Source organism: Leopardus geoffroyi, chromosome D4 (assembly GCF_018350155.1).
Source record: "Leopardus geoffroyi isolate Oge1 chromosome D4, O.geoffroyi_Oge1_pat1.0, whole genome shotgun sequence".
In the NCBI taxonomy this organism is placed as follows: domain Eukaryota; kingdom Metazoa; phylum Chordata; class Mammalia; order Carnivora; family Felidae; genus Leopardus; species Leopardus geoffroyi.
The window spans coordinates 92,491,111-92,506,067 of NC_059342.1; the positions used below are offsets into that span (position 1 = coordinate 92,491,111).

The window sequence follows — 14,957 nt, forward strand, 5'->3', positions numbered from 1 at the left end:
AGGGGTGGTCTGGAAACAGAAAATGGGCTGCTTGCCAGTAACCGTGCAGAGCTGGGCTCCACGCTTCCTCCCAGAGCACCGTTGCCATCAGGCCATAACCTCAGCGGTCTCGGTCCCATCCCCACTCCTCCTGCCCCCCCCCCACCCCCGGATGTGGCTGGGCTCTAGGAGACCCCAGCCCAATGCCCGCTGAGGCCTTTTCCCACAGCTAGACCCTGGGGGCCACGCATCTTCCGTCCGCAGCCCCTACCTCTGAGCCCCCAGGTGGCTGACGGCCGGTCTAGGGTCCAGGGTAAGGGACTCCGGGGCACTCCCAGAAAAGCTGTTTATTTACATCACGAGTCCTTAAAGGTAACAAAACCTTGGGAGGGTCCTTCAGCCCCTGGTGGTCAGGCTCCGCGTACTCCCGTCCTGCTCCCCCGCCCCCACCCCAGCCTCCTGCTCCTGCTAGACAGCCCCTCTTGTCTGGTCGTGGGGTCTGGAGAGCTGGGAAGGCGGGGGGTGGGGGAAGGGCTCCACACCACTTCCCGGGCTTCTGTGCAGACCGGCCGCCTGGCCAGGCCCCCACCCCGCCTCGGTCCTGGCCCTGGCGCTGGCCTCCTTGGCAGAGCTGGCCCGGCAGGGCGAAGAGGGAGGAGTGGCTCGCTAGGGCCCCGGGCGCCCCCTGGTGGGCGGGAGGGGGTCGCCCCTCAGGAGTACTTGGTGTTGGAGATCTTCTTCCAGAGCAGGGTCTTGAGGTGGCTCAGCACCAGGGAGTGGTGCGCCTCCACCTGGCTGGCCAGCCCGCTCAGCGTGGTGCAGGTGCGCAGCTGCTTGCCCAGCTCCTCGCGCAGGTCGGCGGGGGCGCCGGGCAGCAGGTAGTCCCGCAGCAGCTCGCACACCTTGGCCAGGTTGGGCTGGATGAGGTCGCCCTTGCACTGGCGCATGAGCTTGTCGCAGGGGGCCCTGCAGTCCCGGCCGTACGTGCAGTCCGCGCTGTGCTCGCAGTGGCGGCCCCGCAGGAAGCGGCGCACGGCGGCCTCGGGCGCCACCTGCTGCAGGTCCGCCATCTTGAAGTCGTACTTGGCCGTGTAGCCCACGTTGGCCAGCGTGGTCTCGCACATGTAGAAGGTCCCGTAGGCCCCGTGGAAAAGCTCCTCCACGAACTCCAGGAGCCCGATGGCGATCTTGGCCCTCCAGGGCCACGCGGGCCCCAGCCACTGCTGGAGGGCCGTGTGCAGGGCGGAGGGCAGCAGCGGGCGCAGGAGGGGTGGGAGAGCGGCCCCACGCCAGGAGCCGTGTGGGACGCCCTCGGTGACGTAGAGGTCCCCACAGGAGCCCAGCAGCCTGGAGGCGTGGTCCTCCTGCAGGGACAGCAGCAGCAGAAACTCGTTCCGCTGCAGCAGGGCCCATACCGACTTGGCCTCCGCCAGGGACACCCTGCTGTCCTTGTTGAAGTCCGCCATGAGCAGGACCCGCCCGACCAGCGCCGGCAGGGACGGCAGGTCCCCCAGGTTCGCCTGACATCGGAGACCGAGGGAGAGGGAAACCGAGTCATTTCAGGGCCCGCGGGCTTGACCTCATGGTGGGTTTCTAAGCTGGCAGGATGCCAGCCTTGACCTACTTGGTTCAGACCCCGGGACCCCGTGCATCAGCCAGCTTGGGAGAGCCCGTCCAAGCGCACACAAGCAGGAGGGGACGACCCAGGGATGTGGGAAGACCTCTCGCCACCTCCTGGGAGCCCTCCCTGGCCACTGGCACACCTTCGTTTCCCAGGAGCCGTTCCTGGGGCTTTCTGGTCTCCACTGGTGCTCAGGGAGCTTGGGAGTGGGCACCTCAGCACAGAGGTGAGAGGTGTGCTGGGCCGGCGACTTCTCATCTGCTCGCTCCCACCCACCCCCACCCCCACCTCCCATGCACACACAGCTCCCTGCTCCCCCCACAGATGCCCCGGGCCAGGGAACGGGTCCTCTGCACCCAGGGGGTGGCCCCCTGAGCAAGCGTCTGCTTGCAGCCGAGGTCTAGCCAGAGCCCTGTCCGGTGGGTACGGCCCCGACCCAGCCTGCCTCCTGCCCTGTGCACACATTCCTGGGGTCAACTCCACACCCAACTCACAGGAGCCAACTGACCTTGAGAAAGCTGAGGGTCATCTCTCGGAACTCCTTAATCGAGGTGCCCCGTGTGGGCTTGTCAAACAGTACCAGCTCCTGCCGGGGGGCCGCATCCGACCCGGCCTTGGAGTTGAGGCCCTCCTCGATGCCACACTTGATGGTCACTTCCTTGCCCTGCCACAGCCCGCTGTATACCTGGGTGGGGCCAGAGGAGCCCTCTGTGCAGACGTCCGTGGGGGGGGGGGGGATGACAGAGAGCCGAGGGCCTGCCCCACACCCGACCCTGCGACCCCGCTGGGCTTACCTGCCGGCCGGGAACGGAGGAGAGGCAGGCCCTCCACTCCACCTTGTGCAAGTTGCACAAGTCCTGGCAGATGGAGCCGGAGATGATGCCCTTGCGGTACTGGTCACACTGTGGGTGGGGACACCAGGGAGCGGCCTGAGGAGGTGGGCCCCTCCCCAGGCCGAGTCCTCACCCCATCACTCACGTGGGACACCCCGGGGGGGCTGCTTGCCCCACCACACCTGCCAGGTTGCCCCCTGGTTCTCAAGCCACACCCCCTCTGGGAGGGCACCGCCACCACTGCAGCCGGCAACCTGCAGCCTCCGGCCACACCTGAGGCTCAGCGGAGGGCCAAGGCACTGCCCAGAGCAGCTGGCAAGGGCCTCTGCTCACCGCGGCCTGAGAGCTGCCCCCCGCCACCCAGCCCCCCCACCTGCCAGGTCTGGGAGTCTGCCGCTCCCTGGTGTGGGCCCCGCCTCTGCCCCGAGGGTGGCGTACAGGGAGCCTGGGGGCCAGCTGGGGGCACTGGCGCGGCTCCTCCCCGTGTCCGTCACCCGGGGCTCAGCCAGACCCACAGCCAGCCAGCCTCTTGCAGCGATAACCAGGTCGGGCCCCCTCCTTTGCGGCCCCCTGAAGCCCGGGGGTCTGGGCTGACCCTGAGGAGGGTGGGAAAGCTTAGCGGTGACGGAGTGCGGCCCTTCCCCCCGAGGCGGGAGGTGCGGCCATCTGGAGCACCGGAGCTTGTGGGGTGCATTCCTGGAAGTGCATCACCGTTGCCATGGAGCCCAGGCCCTTGCCGAGCCCGGCTTGGAGGCTTGGAGGAAGGAGAGCGAGGCGCCCAAAGTGCGGGGGGATGGGGGGGAGGGCGGGCAGGCCCGGGGACAAAACCCAGAGGCCGTGGCTGAGCTCAGGGAGCCGGGAAGGAGGGTCCGTGCCGCAGCGCCACGCAAACGATGCCGTCATCAAGATGGCAAAAGAAAAGAAAATCCCATTCGCCCGCCTCGTAGGGACGCCCTCCGCCACGAGGGGTGTGACCCCCCCCCCCAGAACCCCACAGAACTGCAGGGCCTTGGAGGTGGGTGGGCGGGGGCGCACTGCCCTCTGGACCCGGGGAGGGGCTCCCACAGAGGCTGAGGGGGCAGCGTGTCGCCTCGCCTCCCAGCCTGCTTCCCACCTGCACACGGGCCGCGGCAGGGGCTCAAGGCTAGTACCCACCAGACAGCCAGAGGCCACGGAGAACCCGACCCGAACTCCTGCCCGTGGCCCTGCCGCGTGGTCGTGCACACGCTGTGGGGCCTGTGCGAGACAGAAGATACCCCCACGAGGCAGACACGTCCTCATGGACTGAGGGCCAGGCGCTCAGCAGCCGAGAGACCCTGGGGGAAGGTGGGGGGAGGGAGGAGCTACAGTCCCCCTTGTTGGGAGAGGGGCAGTCCCCTGCTGGGCCCCCAGCGGACCCTCAGGCTCAGAAACACCAGCTGACCCTCTAGTTGGCTGCTCCCTGCACCCCTAAGCCAGATCCCCAGCCCTCAGCTCCTGCCCGATCTCCCTGCCCCACCCACCACCCTCACCCCAGCCACCCTGCATCCCCCCACAGCCCTCCACAACCCTCACCACAGGCCTCCCAGGGCCCCAGGTCGCCTGCCCTGCACCTGGTTCCCCGGGCCCATCCTGGCCCTCCCCCGCCCCACCGAGCTGTCCACACAGCAGGGCCTCTCCCCCCCCCCCCCCATCTGCCCTCGTGTGTCCCCGGACCCCCTGGACCATGAGGGCAGAGCCCTGTGTCTGGCGCCCAGCTCAGGCCTGGTTCCTGGAGGCAAACGAGAACAGGCAGGAAATGGGAAAGCCGTTCCCCCAGTGTGGACACCGTGTCCTCGGGGCCCGGTGCTGGCCTGTCCTGAGGAGGTGCTTAACCAACACTCTTGAAAACCCCATCACATGGGTTCTCCCACCTCCGGACCCCCCACTCCCTCCCCACTGCCACGTCTGGACCTTCCCAGTTGGGGCCCCTGGGGGCTCTGGGCCAGAGCTGGCCTGTCTGAGCCCTCCCGTGGCCAGCTTCAGCCCCCACACAGCACCCCCCACCCCCGGAGACAAGGCCCCCTTCGTCTTCCAGGCCGCCCGGCTGCGGTGGGGCAGGTGCAGAGCCCCGAGTTCCTGATGCTCCAGGGTGGGTCCTGCAGGCCCATCGAGGGGGCGGCAGTACCCTGGCCACCCGCTCGCCAGGGGCTCCAGACTGCCCGGGAGAAGGCCAGGCAGGGTGCCGAGGGGGGTCAGAAGAGCCTGGGGCTTGTCGGTGCCCCGTGGGCTGGCACGGCCCCTACCTCCCGCCCGAGTCACCGAGCGTCCACGGAAGCAGGGCGTGAGCTGGGTGTGCACACACGAGTCCGCGTGCCTTCACGTGTATGAGCACACGCAAGCTCGTCATGCCCCTCCCCTCCCACGCACACCCACAAACGTACACGCTCACGAGTGGCTCACACACGTCACATTCCCGGAGGCCACAGGCAGTGACCACCCCCCTCCCCACCCCGGGAGGCTCTGAGGACCATGCCTCACAGCCTCCCCTAGCGAGGGGCCCTCGAGGCCACCCACATCTGTCCATTCCAGTCTCCCTGCTGAAAGTCCTCCCCCCAGACCTCTGTGAACGCGCCCAGCCGCCAGCCCATGCCGTCCTGCACACCTGCAGTGGCGTCCCCGCGGTACCCCCCTCCCCGCCACCCCGTCTCTTCCGCAGCCAGCCAGAGACGCCTCTGCACGGCGCTCCCGGGCCCACCTGAAAGTCCACCCTGCTGGCGTCTTGAGGGTCCAGGGCATGCCGCCCCTGCCCCCGGCCCCGCACCAGCCCACCAGGCGACACTTACGATAACCACCTGGCAGACGTGCCCACGGCAGAGCTCCGCGTAGGTCGAGTAGTGCACGTACACCAGCCAGCTGCCCACAAAGATGCCCAGCCACAGCAGGAAGACGTACTTGACCCGGAGGCCCGGGAGCCGGCCCTGGGGGGAGAGAGGAAGCGCCACATCCGGGGTGCGTTTACCTCCCCCTCCGCCGACCCCGGCCTTCCCGGCCTGCCCCACCCCCCACCCCCAGGGCCAGCACCCTGCCCGGCTCCGGCTTCCAAAGCTGCCCACCATCCGGGGAGCACTCCCTACATCTCTCCTCCCAGTCTCCCTCCGCCCTCGGTGCACCCACTCCGGGCTGGGGGCCGCTGCCCGGAGCTCCCAGACTTTTAAATCACGCAGGCAGGCAAAAATAAATTTCAGAGTAGGCAAGGCTACGTTGACGAATGAAGACCTTTTTTCACAAATTCTCTCCCATCTTGCCCTCATTTCATGACAACGTTGTAACCTCTGCACAAGGTCGAGGTGGAAAATCACCACCCGTGCACCCTGTCCTCTGACCGGTGGGCAGTTCCAACTGGGCCAGGGCCAGCACGGGGGACGGGGCCGGGGGGCACTGGCACAGGGGGCAGGGTCTCAGCAGCCCCCACCCAGGGAGCCTGGAAGGGACACGGCCTCGCACACCCACGAGAACAGCCGCATTGTCCCGAGGGCCAAAGAGAGACACAACCCAAGGGTCGACCGACCGGTGAGGGGGGAAACAAAACAGGGTCCGTCCACACCGTGGAACGTCATCCGCTCTTTAAAAGGCAGGGAATCCCAACACAGGCTACAACGCGGATGAACCTTGAGATCACTGTCCTCAGATGAGCCTGTCACACAGAAGGACAAGTCTTGTAGGATCCACTCACAGGAGGCCCTGGAGAAGTCGGATCCACAGGCGTGGCGGGGAGGGGAGGGTCTGTGTATAACGGGGCAGAGTCCAGTCTGGGAGGATGAACACGTTCTGGGGACAGACGGGGGGACGGCTGCACGACCGCGTGAATGTGCCTGACGCCCCTGAACTGTGCCCTCAAAAATGGTTAAGATGCTAAACTTCACATGGTGTGTATTTTCCCACAGTAAACAATAAGTAAGATAAATAGCCCCTGCCCCCACTGCCAGAGGCCCTGTCCCAGATGTCTGGGGTGGGCGGGGACAGCTTCTGTGGGGGTTCAGCCCCCTCTGCCAGGTTTCCCCAGCTGATGAGCAGAATCACAGGACATGAGGGCCCCAGACCCTTGCGCAAGCAGGTGGGCTGAGGGTTCGGTGTCCCACCCAGCTCCCAAACCCCTGGGTTCCAGGGACACCACCTCCCAGCCCCACCCCCCGCCCTGGCAGATCACAGGCCTCCCAGACCGCCGTCCTAGAGCAGCCAACTGAGGGGATGGGGTTACCAATGTCTCAGTCGGGGGGGGGGGGTGAACCCCAGAGGAAAGGGCCGGGACCCAGGGGGCCAGGAGAGCAGGAGGGCCCAGAGCTTCAGGTCCCCGTGCCCCCCCACCTCCCTCCAGCCACACTACGTGCCCCAGGGCGGCGGCTCCAGTCCTCGTAGCCCGGGGTCCCGGCTAGCTGAAGCCTGGGGCTGGCGCTGAGAGACAGGGCCACCGGCTCTCCAGTGAGGACAGGGTGGGGGCCTCACCTCCCGATTCCCTGGCTCCCGCCCTGGGAGGGGCTGCGGCAGGAGGGCCCCGGGGAGCTCCAGGGGCCGCTGAGGGGCAGCAAGGACCAGGGAAGAACAGGAAGGCTTGGGCCTCAGCCCTCCTTGTCCCTGCCACCACATCTGCTTCCGTCACATTTGTTCAAAATGAAAAACAGGAAAGCAGAGAAACAGTGGATGGGGGGCCGGGAGCTGGGGGGGGTGTCGCTGTGGCAGGACAAGGTCAGAGGACTTCCGGCCGGCGGCGCACAATGCCGCGAGGTGGCGGGAGCAGGGCCTTGGGTGGGCATTCAGCTCCCAGAGGGCCCTGAAGGCTGGCGGCAGGGGTCAGAGGTTGATGAGTAGGCCGGAGCAGCGCTGGGCCTCAGGGGGGACCTGGGGCGGACCCAGGCACACGGAGTGACCACGGGCCCAGGAGCCTGCCTGCAGGGCCCAGCACAGATAGCACCTCGGCCCTGCCAGACTCCCTCCACGCTCTCCCAGTATGCGGTCCCCACGCTCTGGGTCCTGGATGGGTTAGATGGGTCCTTCCTCTAGGAGCCGTGCCTGCCCTCCAAGCCTCCTGTCTCCCACCAGTGAGTGAGCCCCTGGGGCAGGACAGGCTTACTCTCGGGCGAGTCCCATGCAGCTCCCCGATCCCACCTGGCCTCAGTTCCTAATCAAGCCACTTGGGGAGTAAGGAGAATCACTCAGGGGTCAGTAACAGCCACGTCACCCATGCACCAGTACCCCACGCGCACCATGGCACCAACCCTTACCTCTAGCCCAGAAGGATGTTTCACGGACAGGGAGACTGAGGCTCTGAATGTGGCCCCTTAATAGCAGGTGGGCGGGGCTGGCTCCAACCCCTGGGAACCAGACCGTCCCAGTACCTAGGTCAAGCTCTGGGCCTCCTCTGCAGCAACCTGGTCAAGGCCCTTCCCTCAGGATGGGGTGGGGGGGGGGTCGGGGAGGGCACACCCCACTTCCCAGGCCCGGGGGTGCGCCCTCAGACCCCTCAGCTCCCATCTTGCCCAGGGCTGGGTGGAGACCAGGATGCACCCTGAGGCCCAGGTGGGCAGGGAGGGCGTCCCCCACGGACACAAAACCCCAATGTTTCCTGACTCCCAGGCTTCTTCCCGGAGGGGACGGGAGGACAGCCAGGCCGAGGCCAAGGGCGCACCACGGCAGGGACCCTCTTGCCCCAGGACGGCCTGCAGAGGCCAGGGAGGTGTGGGCTGCTCGGAACAGGGCTGCGGAGGACAGGTGCATTTCGGTCTCGGGGGTGGGCCTGGCCCCGACCACCCAAAGCAGCGGTGACAGGCTTCCCACGGTGGTTCCCAAGGCAGCCTGCGCTTCCCCCGCAGACAGCGGCCCCCTGGCGGGGACGGAGACTCGTCCAAGGTCACGGTGGGGTCAGGGCACACCCCTGAGGTCGGGCCGGCTGGGAGACGACCCACGGGGAGGTTATGTCCTTCTGACGGCGTTTCTGCGGGTCCCAAGTTTTCCACAACAGGAAAACCAACCTCACCTCTTCCAAGTGAGGGGCCGGCGCGGACTCGGCGCGGTTTCCGGGCCTCTGGGAAGGGGGGTGGGGGAGGGGTCCCGCCCGTGGGGGAGGGGCTTCTGCGGCCCCGCGGGCCGGGGCGGCCACCCCGCAGCCCCCGCCGGCCCGCGACGTCCCGACCCCAGGCCCTCCCGGCCCGCGGGCGGCACGGAGGCCGGGGTGGGGGTGGGGTGGGGTGGGGGGCGCCTACCTGCAGGCCCTTGGAGAAGGGGCAGAAGAGCGCCAGGTGCGCCAGGCGCCGCAGCCGCCGCATGGTGGGCCCCCCGCGGGCGCGGGCCCGGCTCGGCTCGGCCTCAGCCCCGCGGGCCGGCCCGCAACGGCCGCCCTCCGCCGCCGCCTCCCCGCGCGCCCGCGCCCGCGCCCGCGCCCGCGTCCACGTCCACGCGAGGGCGCACTCCGCCGGTCGGCCCGGGCGGGGCCGCGAGCGCGGGCGCGGGCGCGGGCGCGGGCGCGGGCGCGGGGCAGGGGCGGGGGCGCGGGAGGAGGAGGGGAGGGGCGCCGGGAGAGAGACGCGGGCGGGGGGGAGGAGGGGAGGAGCGGCGGGGAGCGGCGGGGAGGGGAGGGGGCGCGGGAGGAGCGGCGGGGGCTAGCGGGGGAGGGGCGGATGGCGGAGGGGGCACCCGCGGCCCCGCCCCGGCCCCGCACCCCCGGGCTTTGGCGGCGGGGCTGTCACCGCGAGCCGTCACCGCGAGCTGCGGCGGACCCGCCGGGCGGAGGGACGAGCCGGCCGCCGGCAGGGCGCCCTGGGGAGGGGTCGGGCGCGTGGGGGCGCGGAGGGGGCGTCCGGCGCCAGCCACCCGGCGGGCCTGGAGGAGGGGTGGAGGACGGACGCAGTGTGAGCCTTGGCCCGCTTCTTCCATTTTTCAGGGAACGCGGTGAGTGCGCCCTTCTCTGTGCGCGGCTCCGCCGGGGTGTCTGCGTGCAGCCCCGCAGCGCCCCCACCAGCGGGCCCCCTCCCTTCGAGCCCCCGCAGCCCCGGCCCTGATCGGCGCCCCCGCGGCCCATAAACGGAAGAGAGCAGGGACAGCCTTGGGGTCTGGCCTGTCGCCGGCAGAAGCCAGAAATTCACTGAGCGCCCGTGTGCCCGCGGAGCCGCGCGCCCGCACCGGTGCCGGGCTCGGTCGGCGCTCCCGCGGACGTGGGGGGCGGGGGGCAGGGGCGGGGGCCCGGCTGCCTTCAACGTCGCCTTGGGTTTTGTGAGAGGGTGCGTTTTCCCTTCCCGCGTGGAGGAGGCTGGCAGAGATGTGAGCCCGGACTCCGCCGGGCTGGGGTCAGCGGGGCGTCGCCCCGGGTCCTGGTCCTCGCGGCACCTGCTGGCGGGAGCGGGAGCTCTGGCCGCGCTGGCGAGCGCGCCGCGGTGTCTCTTTGTGGCTGGACCTGCATTTCCCTGTCGACTGACGATGTCGAACATTTTTTTTCTCGAGCTTCTTAACCACCCGTATGGCTTCTCTGCTAAAACGTGTATGTTTTTAAATGTATTTTTCCCCATTTTCTTTTTACTGTGTTGTTTCCTTGTCATTGAGCTTTGAGAGTCCTTTGTATCATCGTTACCGCGACATTATCAAACAGGTGCTCTGCAAAGATTTTCTCCCCGTCTGTGGCTTGTCTTCTGTTTCCCTTGAGTGTCTTTCAAAGAGCGCAAGATCCCAAAAAAAGGAAATTAGGTAATATAAAAGAGCGCAAGCTCCTGAGGTCGATGGAGTCCAAGTGACCCATTGTTTCCTCCTGTGGTTTGTGCATTTCACGTCTGTCACATCTAAGAAATCTTTGCCTAACTGAGCAGTGCAAACATCTGGGTTTTCTTCTAGAGGTTTTGCAACAGCTGTGTCTGCTGCTTCCCCCCCCTTGCCCCCCCCCCCCCCCCGTTGCCGGGGTCCAGAACCACGTGACCCTCTTTCTGGCCGATCTCCTCTCTGCCTTCATCCCATCACGTGGGCACTTCATCCTCCCAGAGCCTCAGGAGAGGGGCAGTCTCAGGGCAGTGAGATGTCGTGACAGAGAGCGCGCGGCCCTGTTACTTTATCATGGCATATTGCTACAGCCATTCAACTTTTAGTTACTGTTACTCTGTTTCAGCGACTGATTCACGAATGAAACTTTCACATAGCTCTGTGCATGTAGGGTTCAATACCACCCGCATCCACTGGGGGGTCTTGGGATGTATCCCCTGTGGATGGGGGGGGGGGGTGGGGAGTTACTGTATTAAGTTTTACATGTACGTCAGTGATTGCATTAGAGCTAACTTTTGTACGTGGTGCAGGAGATAGATCAAGGGAGTAGTGTGGTTTTTGGTTCTGTGTTTTGGGATTTTTCTTTGTTGGGCTTTTTTGCACATGGCTATCTAGTTGTTCGAACACATTTGTTGAAAAGATGAACTCCCGTGTGGTTTTGCAGTGGAGTGCTCCCAGCGAGACACAGTCAGCGCGCGGCTGTCCCCGGCACCCGGGAGGCTGGTGCTCCAGAAAATCGCAGCGAGCAGATGGTCAGCAATTTCTGCAGAAAGACAAAGCATCCTGCTCAGGAGGGTCAGGGTAGAATACTGAATATCCGAAGAAGACCTGTGCAGCCCCACCCCCACCCTTTCGTCCTGGTCATTACCCAGGAGGGGATCAAGCGGACGTGTGCCTGTCTGGGGGCAGCCCTGGTGCTCAGGCCGGAAGAGGGCACAGAGGTGGAGTCAGAAATCCTCATAAGTGAACCCTGGGGAAGGGTCAGCAACACCACGTGCTGGGGCGGCAGGACGCGTGGAGGGCCCAGCCACCGCGAGCCCCGGCCCGCCACGGGGCGTCCTTTGTGAAGCACCCGTGTGTGAAGCACCTTGCAGATTTGCAGGCGAAACCCACGGCCCCTCAGCTCCTTGGCTTGGAGAAGCAGCCCAGGGGTGAGGTCGGAGGCGAGATGCATAGCCCGAGGGAGGGTCCAAGTCTGATGGAGTCATTTGCCAGGAGCTAGGGTCGCCCGCCCAGGCGGTGTCCGCCTAACCCCCCCATCGGTGAGCCAGCCCTGGGCAGGAGTCGGGTCTGGTGTGCGGTGACCAGGTCTGCGTCAGTGCAAAGTCCCGTGTGTTGCATCCCATCGGTGACACGGGGTGTCGCCGTGATGGATCCCCGTGGCAACGGCGGCCCGTGCCCGACTGGGAAGCGCCAGCTGCTTCGGCAGATGAGTTTTGGTGGGTGGGGCGAGAGAGCAGGCGCCCGCCGTGCGCGAGCACAAGAGGCCCCGCACGGTCAGCAGCTGTCATTTATTCCTACGGTCCACAGCACCCAGAAGGGGCGTCATTAATCTGTAATTTTGCAAAAGAGCAAAAAAACACCAGAACACCCTGCAAACCACATTGGTTTCCTAGGGCATAACTGCCTACTGTAACAAAGTATCACAGACGGCCCGCTGAAGACAAAGGAATCCATTCGGCCACGGCTGTGGAGACCGGAAGTCTGAAACGGAGGCCGGGGGGGGGGGGGGGGGGGGGGGGGGGGGGGGGGGGGGGCATCCCTGTGGAGGCTCTGGGGGAGGGTCCTTCCTGCTTCTCCCGCATCCTTGGTGCTTCTTGGCCTGTGGCTGCATCGCTGCCGTCTCTCCCCTGCATTGTCACATGGCGGCCGTCCCCCTGTGTGTCCCCTCTCTGTCTTTGCGTCTTCACACCTGGCCTTCAAAGACTCTATTTCCAAATAGGCCACATTCTGAGGTTCCAAGTGGATATGAGTCTGGGGGGACACTATCCAACTCACTACACAGACCGAGTAGTTACATCGTCTACATCACAGGCCCAAGAATTCATGAAGCGTAACAGGTTTCACCAAGGGACCCTGAAATAAAAGTGGCTTAATCGGGAGAAAAGTTTATTTACCTCTCATATTGTGCTCAGAGGGTAAGCATCCAAGGGCTGAGAACCCCTGTTGTCAGGAACTTAAACTCCTGCCTTCTGTGCTGCAGTCCTCAAGACATGGTTTCGGTCTTGTGTGTCAAAAATGGCTGCCGCAGCTCCAGCCATCACCTTCACACTCCAGCACGGAGGAAGAGCAAAGAAGTGAAAAGCATGCCTCTCCCTTTAAGGACCTGGAAATAATCTATCACTTCTGTTCAAGTGCCTGTAAGCTTAGTCACATGACCTTATTTGCTGCAAAGATGGCTGGGAAAGGTCGTCTTCCTCTGGATAGTCACACATCCGACTAAAACTCCCGGGTGCTGCTACCCCGTAGTCTTGAGCGCAAATATGTCACAGGGAAAATGGCTCCGGGGAAGACTGCCCTTCCAGGGATAACCCATCCCACTGCCCTGGGCCCTGCTGACCTTTGGACCGAGGTCAGGGGCCACGTCGTCCCCTTCAGGTGGGTGTTCTGGGAGGGGTGAGCATGAGGAGCCCAGCACGTGGTGGGGACCCAGGCCAGGCCCGGGGAGGGTGATGTCTGGGACCTCCAGGATGAGGGACGCGGGCGGCCGGGCAGGAGTGCGGTTCCAGCAGAGGAACAGAGTATGCAGAGGCCCAGAGGCCACGGACAGGTATGAAACCGCAGGCACCACAGCAGGTGTGAGGTTGGAGGTCTCAGCTGGCATGGGGTCCTGAGGGCCCTTGACGAGGGCTCTGGATGTGGAACTTCAGCCCAGGGGGCCCAGGATCACCGTGGACGGGGCACAGACCAACGGCCGGTCAGTGCGTGGCCCAAGGGCACACTCCCGCTGGGATAAGGGGGGGGGGGAAGGGGGGGAGGGAGGGGGAAGGGGCTCGTCTGGGGGGCCACCTCCCCAGCAGGGGTGGGGGCTCCGGGCACGCAGGGAGGAGGGTCACTTTCTCAGTGTCGGGGGGCTTCTGGAGAGGGGAGGAAGCTTGGGAGTTCTCGGGGCCCCAGGGCGACCCCTCCAGGTTGGGGGGGGCGGGGCAGGATGGTTTGGATACCGCAGGAGCTCAGGGCCACCTCCCCAGGCGCGGGCCATCTCTGTCTGCAGGGGCTGGGGGCCAGGGGCAGGAGTTATCCGGGCCCCAGCCCGATCCCCGCGGTGTCCTCTCCTCTTGCAAGGGCAGCGGCTGGGAGCAGGGCCCGTCCAGGTGACCCGGGGCGATCTCCCTCCAGATCCTCGAGCACCTCTGCCAAGATCACAAAGGTCACACTCGGGTTCCAGGTGGACATAACTGCCGCGTGGGGGCACCGCTCAACCCGCTACAACGACAAAAGCAAATCGCAAAGCGCTCCGTGTACAATGATACCGTGTTTGCGACGAACAGACGTGCGTGCCTCCGTGCGCGTGGGCGGCGAGCCCGTGGTGTGCGTGCGGCCGCACCGGCCTAACGTGTGCGTGTTTGTGTCCGGAAGCGGGCTGGTTAACCGCCCTCCCCTTGGGGGATGGGCTCGGGAGGAGGAGGCGGCCCCTGTCTGCTTTGTAATGACGCGTATGTATTTCGCATTTTTAAGTGACCGAAAGTTGCCTTTATTCCTTAGGAAGGGGGCGCGAGGGAGGTAGGAAGTCCCGGCCCCTGGCTCGGATGACTCTCTCCCAGCCCAGGGCGCAGCTAGAAGCCCAGGGCGGGGGCCTGGGTCCAGCTCTGTCCCGCAGGGGCACCGGCCTCCCGGCCTGACTCTGGCAGAGAGGGCCACCGGGAACCCGCAGAGAACCACGTGGGCGCGACAGACCGACCCAGAATAAGCACGGCTGTGGCTGTCCCCACGGTGATGATTTTGGGGGTGCCACAGGGGGATACTTTGGCAAACTTCCCTGTGATTTTCTGGGACTTTTTTAAGGGGCGCGTGTGTATGTGTGTGTGTGTAAACCTCCCGTGTGTAGTTAGCTCATCTTCAGCCGACTGTACCCGTGACCGCTTTTCGTAAAAGGGGGGAAGCCTTACTGTGGCCCGAGTCCTGTCCCCAGCTCCACAGCTTGCGCTCTAACCCCCCAGGTGATGCTGGGAGGGGACTGGGGGTGATGGGGTTAGTGCCCCCGGTTCTCCTCCCCCCTCTGTCTCCCCACCTCTCCCCACAGGTGCGCGCGCACCCAGAGAAGGCGGCCATCTGCAAGCCCGGGGAGTTCTCACCAGGAGCCGACCCTGACCTCCAGCGTCCTGCCTCCGGAACCCGGAGAAGCGAGCGCCTGTCGTGTCAGCCGCGAGTGCTGTTTGCACGCGCGCGTGTGGATGGAGTGCGATTCAGCCCCCCCGCCCGCTGTTGTGTTCACCTGCACGTACCCCCCCCCCCCCCCCCACTGCTCCCTGGCCGGCTTCTCTCAGTAGAACCAGAGTCCTCAGTCCCATTCTCGGGGACCCGCAGTTGGCAGTGAAGTCCGAAACGCTGTGTGTTCGTTCTGATGCTACATCACAGACATGGTCTAACCGTCGTGGTAAAGACAGGCTTCCCTTGGGCCCCAGAAAGACTGGTTTTCCCCAGCGCCTTGGACTTCCCGAGGGGCACCTCCGCGGCCCCTGTGTCCTGGGGCAGACCTCCTCCGGGACCCTGGGGCACGCGCTTCTCCGTTAGAACGGACCAAGCTCGGGTCTGAGAGCCCAGGG

At 65.7% G+C, this 14,957-nt stretch overlaps 1 protein-coding gene and 1 long non-coding RNA gene across 4 annotated transcripts; one reads left to right on the forward strand and one right to left on the reverse strand.

Annotated features, from left to right (window-relative positions):
* Positions 1 to 308: 308 nt before the first annotated feature.
* Positions 309 to 8,830, reverse strand: DIPK1B (divergent protein kinase domain 1B). 3 transcript variants are annotated; one of them, XM_045467926.1, is made up of 5 exons: positions 8,652 to 8,830; positions 5,238 to 5,372; positions 2,395 to 2,502; positions 2,109 to 2,285; positions 309 to 1,499 (listed from the first exon to the last, which is right to left on the reverse strand). In XM_045467926.1, exons 1-5 carry the CDS (start codon positions 8,712 to 8,714, stop codon positions 690 to 692), a joined length of 1,293 nt encoding a protein of 430 aa, XP_045323882.1. In that variant the 5' UTR covers positions 8,715 to 8,830; the 3' UTR covers positions 309 to 689. The 3 variants fall into 3 exon arrangements, with proteins under 3 accessions (XP_045323882.1, XP_045323883.1, XP_045323881.1); XM_045467927.1 differs by lacking the exon at positions 8,652 to 8,830 and adding an exon at positions 6,898 to 7,659 and having other exon boundaries at positions 309 to 1,343; XM_045467925.1 differs by lacking the exon at positions 8,652 to 8,830 and adding an exon at positions 6,898 to 7,657.
* Positions 8,831 to 11,941: 3,111 nt separating this feature from the next.
* LOC123592671 lies at positions 11,942 to 14,729 on the forward strand. Its single transcript, XR_006709899.1, has 2 exons — positions 11,942 to 13,108; positions 13,477 to 14,729. It is a non-coding gene; the product is annotated as an uncharacterized LOC123592671 (long non-coding RNA).
* Positions 14,730 to 14,957: the final 228 nt, after the last annotated feature.

Coding starts and splice junctions, on each gene's coding strand:
- DIPK1B (XM_045467925.1), bottom strand. CDS start 7,038: ATGTGGTGGCAGGGACAAGGAGGGCTGAGGCCCAAGCCTTCCTGTTCT. Junction 2,503..5,237: donor ACGTCTGCCAGGTGGTTATC/GTAAGTGTCGCC, acceptor CCCCACCCACAG/TGTGACCAGTACCGCAAGGG. Junction 1,500..2,108: donor TGACCCTCAGCTTTCTCAAG/GTCAGTTGGCTC, acceptor CTCCGATGTCAG/GCGAACCTGGGGGACCTGCC.